Genomic DNA, 12,590 nt, shown 5'->3' on the forward strand with positions numbered 1-12,590 from the left:
TACAATGCATTTTAGGTGGTGGTGGTCCATCGAAATGAGTTTCCGCACAATCATTATTATAATGTTCAAGACACGGTAACTTCATTTGTAACATTTTCGATTGCTGGTAGGCGAACGGTAGTTGGGTCCAAATTCTTCGTAATTCCATAGATGGTACTTTATCGAAATAATACTGTGTTGGTAAATATTTTAAATCACGAGCTGGAATGTTCGCAAATGAGGCATCTTGTTCATATTTTTTCATTACGCTGTACACTTTCTTGGCAGATGTAAGTGGCCAACACCCAAACACAGTGAACACTTGTTCCATCGCAACCAGCTCTTAACTATCCCCCATTACGACTTGTCTCTGCTTTATAGTCACCGACTGTCTTTCGCATCCTTGTTTTGCACCCCCTCTTCGACAACTTCTTGTAAGTGGCGTACATTGGAAAGAGCGCACATACTTCTTCGTCGCGAGTGAAAAGCACAGCTCGGTATACCCATCTCAAGTTTATAGATACTACCTTCCAACGCAAATATCGGCGCGGAAATAATATGTCTTAAAAATTTAATTTTTTCAGGTCCTTTAACATACACTTTCTTGACATTCCGACACAGATATTTGACTATGGCGTCGAATTCCATTGGATGGATAAAACCAACTTTCCAGTCGATGCAATGATGATGTGTCATTAACCAGTTTGCAGTATTCCTATATTTAGATGGTAATGAAGCTATACTGCTACTCGGTTGAAAAACGTGGTGGGTTATGCATTTGTTACTATCACATGATGCTAATTCTTTAGGTACGAACTGATCTTCGTTGACCATGAAACCTTGTATATCGAGAATTATGTATTGAGTTTTATTTGAATACATCTTGCTTCCGTACATCAACACGATTATCCATACTATGCAGCCGTAGAAATCTGTCGCACAACTTATACTCTACGACTTTTTTTTTTGTTTACGCTGAATATAGAAGTCTCACATTTCGGATGATGAGCTACGGGTGCGATGCGGCTCAGGATCCGATCCAACTACACACTACCAACCCTTCTTTCCCCATACTCAAGTCATTTGTTTGACGATTTTTGTTAGTGGAGAATATTGAAACGCCTTATCATGTAAAACTAAACAGTATGCTGTGGTACCATCAGGAATCGGATTTTTTGTCGTAAATTCTATCCGTATTTCTACCCCACTTTTGTGTAGCGCTTCTGCTTGATATGTACAATCAATTCCAATCAGTGGATAATTTTCAATAAATTGTTTCGGAGTGAGTAATGGTTCTCCTTCCTTCCCATAGTAGGACTTTTGAAAGCGTGTATACATGTCATATAACACTGCGACACGATTACTATCAAAGTCCACGTTCAGATTATCGTATGGGTAGCGTTCACCGTTTAGGAATACCGTCAAATTGGTGAGTTTTACATTATCAAAGGTTGCCATGTTCGCCAACTGTTTTCCTTTCTTCTTTGTTTGAAACCCAATTATTATAAATCTAGGTGTTTCCAACTGCGGAGCTGTTTTCACAGCCCATGAATGCTTTGTTGTTTGAGGTAAAGAAGGATATTCATGTACTTCCCAACTGCGAAAAGGTATTTGCAGATCAATATTTCGTCCTGCTATTTTTGTTAGAGCTAATTGTTCTCGTAAGCCTACGGCTAGATGGGGCATTCTCCACACAACTTTATCGATTTTTAACTGTAACGGTTCTTCTACCGTATTCACAAGCACATCATTATCATCATTATTACGAATTAACACTAGCTCTTGTCTCACATTCATCACAATTGTTTTAAAATCTTCAGCAAACCCTATTAATGTCTTTAGCGGTACACTCAATCCAAAATTTCCATTTTTATCCATTATTGCATCCGTTACAGGGGATGTTGGGACCACTTGACCTAGCAGATCCTCGCCCATGTTCCAACCTGCGTTCGCCAACTTTATTATATCGTGAGGGGTATACGAAAAGTATCCTTTCATACATGATGTTAACCCCACGTTTCTCACTCCATCTATTTGAACACCATTTATAAGATAGCGAATATCACTGAACATAAACGCTACAGGATTATTTATCAATTTTGCAGTTGCACTAGCATCTTTTGTTGCTTTACCACTCGCATCCAGTTTACGTACGCTCCCTTCCACATACAAAAAACTTTCATGAGGCAATGTGTAATTGTCTATTTCGGGTATGCCTATACGAATTTCATCATTGTTACCGAAGCTAGTAGAACCAAACGGTTGATGGGAATGATATTCGTAACTTACAATCGAGTTATCTACTTTTATTTTCTCTGTGACGTTTAAGGACTCCATTTATAGTAGTTGAAAACCTAAGTTGCTTAAATACTGACGATTGACGCGTGTTAACTGGGTAGTTGATTTTCGCTTACTGTTAGGTTTTACATCCTTTCGTACCGTTTTATACATTACTCTATCACCCAGATTTTCCTGTGCTTTTCTTCGAACGTCGTACACTATACCCATATTAAATACCCTACTACTCACACCGATTTCAAGTGCACTCTCACGGTCACTTCTTCGTCTCTGAAGTTTACCAACTGACCGTCCTGATCAAGTATGCGTACTATTAATGTACTAATCACGTTCGTTGTAACAGGTAAGTAAATCGGTTGTTGCGGAGCTTCTATTATTTTAAAACCAGCCGGTACGTTCGGGAAGAAATGATACAACACGTGCATGGGTTGTCCATTCGTATACGATCCGGAGCTCAAATTACAATAAATTTGTAATGCATTCGTTTTATTTATATTCACGATATGATCCGATTCTGTTATCGTGTTTTTAGGTATAACTTTAGGGTTAAAACCAAGTAAGGAACCGATTGAATTATCGCTAGCAAAATTTATTCGCCGGTTTGTTTTTATCTCAGCACGTTGCGTATTATTATTACCTCTTATGCGTATCTGTGTACCCGGTGTAGTCACGCTGAGAATATTCCTCGCTGTTAATGTTTTTTTAACGTATTCGTTAATATCGTTAATATCGTATGTTCCTAGCGGTATTTCAATATTCTCTGTAAAATTTCCCATATGATCTTCATATTGTAAAATATTGTTTGTTGAATCGATATTAGGTAACGTATTGAACGTTTCGAAATTTAAAAGAGCTAACTCGTATGTACCGAGTTCATTCAAATAAATCGGTGGGTTAAAGTTACAAGACAACTCCGACCCCCTTCCGGTGAGCGTAAATGTATAACTTGTATGTATTGTATCTTGTTCCATTGTTGTTCTCAAGACTAATCTTACACGGATACTTCCTTGGTATTTAAACTATCTAAGAAATGCAGACACAATTGTCCACAATTTGTTTGATCTTCTTTTTGATATCGTCGATAATTATACCTCACAATATTTCTCCCCCCATCCGATATAAAATACTTCTCCACTTCAATCGGTGGTCGTAAATCTCCATAACTGTCAAAGTAGTTAACATTTACACCATCCTTGTTGTAAGCTGTCCAGTGAGTACCGGGACCCGTACGATTATCAAGATTTATTATCCCACTCTCTCGTTTTCGGATTTTCTTCGGTAAATTGTTTCTCATGTACACCCCACGAAAGTTTAACAGATCAAGCGCTCGTGCATATCGCCTTAACTCTACATCCGTTAAAGAATGTTGGGGTATTTTTATTAGTTTTTTGTTACAGTTTTATAACCACAACCCTTTTTATATGGGTTAATAAACATTCCTGTACCAATTTTGTTCGCCCTCTTGGGGCGTTTTAGTCGCTTTGATTTTCGTGATACCGTTTTCATGACTAGTCCGCAACCTTGCTTATATGGTTTAATATACAAACCGCTGCCGATCGCTTTTGGTTCCATAGCCCGATTGTGACGTTGGGCTTCTTGTAACTGCTCCCTTGCTATTTTTGCTTCGTTTACGGTTTTTGCAATAGCTGCTGCACCTCCGCCTAAAGAACCGAGAGCACCCAAAGCTGCAAGTATTAAGGGTAAAAAACCTCCCGTCTTGGGAATCTTGATTATTTTTCCGCGCGGTTTAAGTATTCTACCTTGATAAGGTTTCAACAGATTGTAACCCACTTGTACATCTCCCTTTGTATTCGTACTGTTGGTCTGTGCAATCGCTCGCCGCACTAAGTTCATTGCCTGCGTAAACGACAACTTACCGCCACGTTTCAACTTCTGACGAGTTGTCCCTCTACGTCTTAGGGCACGAATTTGCATTCCCATACCCATTATTGTTTTTCCTTTCATTATCGTTGACACTAACGCCGACGATAGTCGCTCTCCTAAGCTTGCGTCTTTACTTCTCAACCGCTCTTTCGCCGTCTTATACAACTCTTTATCGGCTATGTGTCGCTCAGCTAAATTCGATGTCGCTGCGTAGGCAATATCATGCGTTTTACAGGCGTCGTCTAATTTATTCACTCCCCGATCTCCACGAACTAATCTCTTTACCAATTTGGTTCCCGGACCGCAATAATTATAACCTGGCAAATGTAGTTCTATCGGAAGCTTATTGATTAATGTATTCACAATACCTCGACCAGACCGTTTGCTTGATCGATGCATACTGTTTCACTGTCCTAACATTCATACCATTATATTTAATAGCTTTCGCACATTATTCGGTGAATATTGGATGGTTAATAATACGCTCACATTTGAAAAAAAATTTTATTTATTTTAAGTCATTACATATTTAAATCTTTCATGAAAAATCTTATTTCTAAATTCGCTGCTTAAGTACAGGTGTAACATATCATTTACATAACTTATTCTATTCTTAAATCTAAGACGATCTAAATACATTTCCTCCCAATTACACTTTCGTGATTGTCTATACGCATAAGTCCATGCATACATTCTATGCATCTCATTTTTACTCTCATCAATCCGCACCTTACCCATGTCTTTATTGATTGTGAAATAATTTAAACAAATCTACATCCAACAAGATTTTATCGAAATTGTACAACATCACTTCCTTACTTATACATATTTGTTCAGAACACGATTCATTGAGCATCGTTAACATATTACGTTTCACATCTCCATCCATTGCAGCTAACGCGTTTATAACACTATCATAATATGCTTTGTAATTCACAGTTCTCAATAATTTCAGTCGAGTTGCTACTAAATCTGCTACGTTCCAAAGCTCATGCAACGATTCATATGCAATATATACATATTCTCCACCCCTCTCCAACTTTAAAATCTTGCAAACGTTTTCCATCCAATCGCACGATATACTGACACCACACAACACTATCTGCGACGGAGACTGATTAGCAAAACTGTTTGTGATTGTTGACTTATACATAATAATGTTGTGCCAATCGTTTTCCGTTAATGTTAAACATTGACCTTTTCCCATTAACCTTACCACTGGTTCAAAATGTAAGTCAGCACTTAATCCTATTGCCACACATTTCGTGCGGCTCTTATTTAGTGCATACACTGTTTCCGAAAATAGAGGACCTCTACTTGCTCTTACTGTACTGTCCGACATGTTGGTTAAGCTCTCCATGTTATCTATTCTCGAAACTACTTCATTATTACCGTTAACACTTTGCGTCATAATAAAAGGGCTTAAGTCTGCAAACGAATCTTTTCCATCAGCGACCGCTTGCATATTGTTACCACACTCTATAACTGTATTAAACTTTTCTTGTTTTAACACCTCTTCAGATGCCACGGGTGTCAACGAGGGTTTTATCACCTTTGGACTTATGCTCGCTTTTTTGGACACCGCCTGTTGAACCTCGAGACTTCTCTTCGGTGCTTTTGTATATTGTTGTCTGGAACCCACTAAGTATATATAACATTAATACTTCTGCTGTAAGACAAGTGTTTATGGACTTACTTGTTCTGCGTTGTTATGTCACCACTACGTCGGATGATTTCAATGAAACTAATCTTTTATGAACCTGACTTGCTATTTATGCACATCATTTTAGGTGGGGACGTCACGGTCACAATTAAGGTTGACTTCAAGTTCTCCGTTGAGGTCAAAGTAAAGGTCATTGTTCAGGTCAAGGTTACTGATCAATGTCATAGTCACTCAACGTGATCTTGACCTGAGGTGAGCTCAAAGTAAATCCAACCCGGTCATGCTCCACTCCTCCGGGAGCACCCGAGAAGAGTCATCACTCGACTTGAGTACACCAAAAAAAAACATCATGAACTGCTAACTCGGGGGCGTCGAGTTGACACCATAAATAATACGTTAAAAAGATATGCAATTGTTTATCATTTATTAAAGACGAGTTCAATAAATTAAATGAAATTTAATTCGGTTGTTTTTCTTTTCCATTTTATATATTAGGATTAGGAATGTGATACATTTAAATTGAATAAAAAAAGTCAGTACAATAAAAATTAATTTATTTAAATTTTAAATTTTAACACTAATCTAAATCCATTTTTAAAAATTTTAAAATTAATTTAACATTTTCAATTGCACAACTGCTTTCCGATTTATAATGATATGCGCAAGAATTTTGACTCAACGAAAGCAAAGGGCAATATATATTATCTTGTAAATTAATAATCACTGGCTTTACCGATGATAATAGGTCTCTCAATACCTTTTCTTTTTGAGATCCCTTTACAAACACCACCTCCACTCCGCATGTATGCTGTTCCAGAATGTCTTTCAGTTGATTATAGGGCACATATCCATTCTCGTAATGCAAATGGTGTAAGTTATTCTCCTCCCAACGCACTTGTCGACATTCTCGCTTATTGAGTCTTTCATAACTTATATCAGGTTGAAATATGAAATGGGAAATCGACTCACCATCACCGATAGCCAATTCTTTAACTCGAAATCCCGAAGATAAAGTAAACCCTTGCATATCGATGACTTTAATTGGATTTCTCGATGCCATTATATTTAAGCGATGTAAACTGCTTAAAATAGGAGCTACAAGTTCCTCAATTTCTTTATGTTCACAACACTCTTACTTCAATACTGTTGAACACGATTTTCTATCTGCTATTTAAAGCATACCTCCTCCGAAGTGGGGTTTTCAATGGCCTCACGTCGTGTAACCTTCATTTCCGGTCACGTACACGGTCAATGTAATGGTCACAATTAAGGTTGACTTCAAGGTCTCCGTTGAGATCAAAGTAAAGGTCATTGTTCAGGTCAAGGTTACTGATCAAGGTCATGGTCACTAAACGTGATCTTGACCTGAGGTGAGCTCAAAGTAAAGGTCATTGTTTAGGTCAAGGTTACTGGTCAACGACCCCCTTTGCAACAGCCGATTCTGGAACCTCCTCCCAGAACCTCAGGGCAAGGTCAAGGTCATGGTCACTCAACGTGACCTTGGCCTTGACCTTGACCTGAGGTTCTGAGAGGAGGTTCTAGAATCGGCTTTTATCTACTACTTACGCCGTTTTGAGCCATGTTTGAACTTTCTATCACTTTTGGTTCCGATAATTCTGCTGACCATATTTGTGATATTCAGACGCCAAATGACATCTTGGAGCAAGTTGGAGATAAAAAACAAAATGTGCCCAAAACGTGATATTATGACGTTATACGCCGTTCTGAGCCATGTTTGAACTTTCTATCACTTTCGGTTCCGATAATTCTGTTGACCATATTTGTGATATTCAGGCGTCAAATGACATCTTGGAGCATGTTGGAGATAAAAAACAAAATGTGCCCAAAACGTGATATTATAACGTTATACGCCCTTTTGAGCCATGTTTGAACTTTCTATCACTTTTGGTTCCGATAATTCTGCTGACCATATTTGTGATATTCAGACGCCAAATGACATCTTGGAGCAAGTTGGAGATAAAAAACAAAATGTGCCCAAAACGTGATATTATGACGTTATACGCCGTTCTGAGCCATGTTTGAACTTTCTATCACTTTCGGTTCCGATAATTCTGTTGACCATATTTGTGATATTCAGGCGTCAAATGACATCTTGGAGCATGTTGGAGATAAAAAACAAAATGTGCCCAAAACGTGATATTATAACGTTATACGCCCTTTTGAGCCATGTTTGAACTTTCTATCACTTTTGGTTCCGGTAATTCTGTCGACCATATTTGTGATATTCAGGCGTCAAATGACATCTTGGAGCATGTTGGAGATAAAAAACAAAATGTGCCCAAAACGTGATATTATGACGTTATACGACGTTCTGAGCCATGTTTGAACTTTCTATCACTTTTGGTTCCGATAATTCTGCTGACCATATTTGTGATATTCAGGCGCCAAATGACATCTTGGAGCATGTTGGAGATAAAAAACAAAATGTGCCCAAAACGTGATATTATGACGTTATACGGCCTTTTGAGCCATGTTTGAACTTTCTATCACTTTTGGTTCCGGTAATTCTGTCGACCATATTTGTGATATTCAGGCGTCAAATGACATCTTGGAGCATGTTGGAGATAAAAAACAAAATGTGCCCAAAACGTGATATTATGACGTTATACGACGTTCTGAGCCATGTTTGAACTTTCTATCACTTTTGGTTCCGATAATTCTGCTGACCATATTTGTGATATTCAGACGCCAAATGACATCTTGGAGCAAGTTGGAGATAAAAAACAAAATGTGCCCAAAACGTGATATTATGACGTTATACGCCGTTCTGAGACATGTTTGAACTTTCTATCACTTTTGGTTCCGATAGTTCTGCTGACCATATTTGTGATATTCAGACGCCAAATGACATCTTGGAGCATGTTGGAGATAAAAAACAAAATGTACCCAAAACGTGATATTATGACGTTATACGCCGTTCTGAGCCATGTTTGAACTTTCTATCACTTTTGGTTCCGATAATTCTGCTGACCATATTTGTGATATTCAGACGCCAAATGACATCTTGGAGCAAGTTGGAGATAAAAAACAAAATGTGCCCAAAACGTGATATTATGACGTTATACGCCGTTCTGAGACATGTTTGATCTTTCTATCACTTTCGGTTCCGGTAATTCTGTCGACCATATTTGTGATATTCAGGCGTCAAATGACATCTTGGAGCATGTTGGAGATAAAAAACAAAATGTACCCAAAACGTGATATTATGACGTTATACGCCGTTCTGAGCCATGTTTGAACTTTCTATCACTTTTGGTTCCGGTAATTCTGTTGGCCATACTTTTGATATTCAGGCGTCAAATGACATCTAGGAGCATGTTGGAGATAAAAAACAAAATGTGCCCAAAACGTGATATTATGACGTTATGCGCCGTTCTGAGCCATGTTTGAACTTTCTATCACTTTTGGTTCCGGTAATTCTGTCGACCATATTTGTGATATTCAGGCGTCAAATGACATCTTGGAGCATGTTGGAGATAAAAAACAAAATGTACCCAAAACGTGATATTATGACGTTATACGCCGTTCTGAGCCATGTTTGAACTTTCTATCACTTTTGGTTCCGGTAATTCTCTTGGCCATACTTTTGATATTCAGGCGTCAAATGACATCTAGGAGCATGTTGGAGATAAAAAACAAAATGTGCCCAAAACGTGATATTATGACGTTATGCGCCGTTCTGAGCCATGTTTGAACTTTCTATCACTTTTGGTTCCGATAATTCTGCTGACCATATTTGTGATATTCAGACGCCAAATGACATCTTGGAGCAAGTTGGAGATAAAAAACAAAATGTGCCCAAAACGTGATATTATGACGTTATACGCCGTTCTGAGCCATGTTTGAACTTTCTATCACTTTCGGTTCCGATAATTCTGTTGACCATATTTGTGATATTCAGGCGCCAAACGACATCTTGGAGCATGTTCGAGATAAAAAACAAAATGAGCCCAAAACGTGTTATTATGACGTTATACGCCGTTTTGAGCCATGTTTGAACTTTCTATCACTTTTGGTTCCGATAATTCTGCTGACCATATTTGTGATATTCAGACGCCAAATGACATCTTGGAGCAAGTTGGAGATAAAAAACAAAATGTGCCCAAAACGTGATATTATGACGTTATACGCCGTTCTGAGCCATGTTTGAACTTTCTATCACTTTCGGTTCCGATAATTCTGTTGACCATATTTGTGATATTCAGGCGTCAAATGACATCTTGGAGCATGTTGGAGATAAAAAACAAAATGTGCCCAAAACGTGATATTATAACGTTATACGCCCTTTTGAGCCATGTTTGAACTTTCTATCACTTTTGGTTCCGATAATTCTGCTGACCATATTTGTGATATTCAGACGCCAAATGACATCTTGGAGCAAGTTGGAGATAAAAAACAAAATGTGCCCAAAACGTGATATTATGACGTTATACGCCGTTCTGAGCCATGTTTGAACTTTCTATCACTTTCGGTTCCGATAATTCTGTTGACCATATTTGTGATATTCAGGCGTCAAATGACATCTTGGAGCATGTTGGAGATAAAAAACAAAATGTGCCCAAAACGTGATATTATAACGTTATACGCCCTTTTGAGCCATGTTTGAACTTTCTATCACTTTTGGTTCCGGTAATTCTGTCGACCATATTTGTGATATTCAGGCGTCAAATGACATCTTGGAGCATGTTGGAGATAAAAAACAAAATGTGCCCAAAACGTGATATTATGACGTTATACGACGTTCTGAGCCATGTTTGAACTTTCTATCACTTTTGGTTCCGATAATTCTGCTGACCATATTTGTGATATTCAGGCGCCAAATGACATCTTGGAGCATGTTGGAGATAAAAAACAAAATGTGCCCAAAACGTGATATTATGACGTTATACGGCCTTTTGAGCCATGTTTGAACTTTCTATCACTTTTGGTTCCGGTAATTCTGTCGACCATATTTGTGATATTCAGGCGTCAAATGACATCTTGGAGCATGTTGGAGATAAAAAACAAAATGTGCCCAAAACGTGATATTATGACGTTATACGACGTTCTGAGCCATGTTTGAACTTTCTATCACTTTTGGTTCCGATAATTCTGCTGACCATATTTGTGATATTCAGACGCCAAATGACATCTTGGAGCAAGTTGGAGATAAAAAACAAAATGTGCCCAAAACGTGATATTATGACGTTATACGCCGTTCTGAGACATGTTTGAACTTTCTATCACTTTTGGTTCCGATAGTTCTGCTGACCATATTTGTGATATTCAGACGCCAAATGACATCTTGGAGCAAGTTGGAGATAAAAAACAAAATGTGCCCAAAACGTGATATTATGACGTTATACGCCGTTTTGAGCCATGTTTGAACTCTGTATCACTTTTGGTTTCGATAATTCTGCTGACCATATTTGTGATATTCAGACGCCAAATGACATCTTGGAGCAAGTTGGAGATAAAAAACAAAACGTGCCCAAAACGTGATATTATGACGTTATACGCCGTTCTGAGACATGTTTGAACTTTCTATCACTTTTGGTTCCGGTAATTCTGTCGACCATATTTGTGATATTCAGACGCCAAATGACATCTTGGAGCAAGTTGGAGATAAAAAACAAAACGTGCCCAAAACGTGATATTATGACGTTATACGACGTTCTGAGCCATGTTTGAACTTTCTATCACTTTTTGTTCCGATAATTCTGCTGACCATATTTGTGATATTCAGGCGCCAAATGACATCTTGGAGCATGTTGGAGATAAAAAACAAAATGTGCCCAAAACGTGATATTATGACGTTATACGCCGTTCTGAGCCATGTTTGAACTTTCTATCACTTTTGGTTCCGATAGTTCTGCTGACCATATTTGTGATATTCAGACGCCAAATGACATCTTGGAGCAAGTTGGAGATAAAAAACAAAATGTGCCCAAAACGTGATATTATGACGTTATACGCCGTTCTGAGCCATGTTTGAACTTTCTATCACTTTCGGTTCCGATAATTCTGTTGACCATATTTGTGATATTCAGGCGTCAAATGACATCTTGGAGCATGTTGGAGATAAAAAACAAAATGTGCCCAAAACGTGATATTATAACGTTATACGCCCTTTTGAGCCATGTTTGAACTTTCTATCACTTTTGGTTCCGGTAATTCTGTCGACCATATTTGTGATATTCAGGCGTCAAATGACATCTTGGAGCATGTTGGAGATAAAAAACAAAATGTGCCCAAAACGTGATATTATGACGTTATACGACGTTCTGAGCCATGTTTGAACTTTCTATCACTTTTGGTTCCGATAATTCTGCTGACCATATTTGTGATATTCAGGCGCCAAATGACATCTTGGAGCATGTTGGAGATAAAAAACAAAATGTGCCCAAAACGTGATATTATGACGTTATACGGCCTTTTGAGCCATGTTTGAACTTTCTATCACTTTTGGTTCCGGTAATTCTGTCGACCATATTTGTGATATTCAGGCGTCAAATGACATCTTGGAGCATGTTGGAGATAAAAAACAAAATGTGCCCAAAACGTGATATTATGACGTTATACGACATTCTGAGCCATGTTTGAACTTTCTATCACTTTTGGTTCCGATAATTCTGCTGACCATATTTGTGATATTCAGACGCCAAATGACATCTTGGAGCAAGTTGGAGATAAAAAACAAAATGTGCCCAAAACGTGATATTATGACGTTATACGCCGTTTTGAGCCATGTTTGAACTCTGTATCA

General features: G+C 38.1%; 1 protein-coding gene across 1 annotated transcript; it reads right to left on the reverse strand.

Moving 5' to 3' along the window:
* Positions 1 to 1,053: 1,053 nt before the first annotated feature.
* LOC139431190 (uncharacterized) lies at positions 1,054 to 2,316 on the reverse strand. Its single transcript, XM_071198827.1, has one exon. The coding sequence runs from the start codon at positions 2,314 to 2,316 to the stop codon at positions 1,054 to 1,056; it is 1,263 nt and encodes a 420-aa protein (XP_071054928.1).
* Between the last annotated feature and the right edge of the window lie 10,274 nt (positions 2,317 to 12,590).

The sequence above is a fragment of the Onthophagus taurus genome, chromosome 8, assembly GCF_036711975.1.
Source record: "Onthophagus taurus isolate NC chromosome 8, IU_Otau_3.0, whole genome shotgun sequence".
Taxonomy (NCBI): Eukaryota; Metazoa; Arthropoda; class Insecta; order Coleoptera; family Scarabaeidae; genus Onthophagus; species Onthophagus taurus.

Excerpts from the sequence above, each read along its gene's own strand:
- LOC139431190 (XM_071198827.1), bottom strand. The coding sequence starts at position 2,316 with ATGGAGTCCTTAAACGTCACAGAGAAAATAAAAGTAGATAACTCGATT.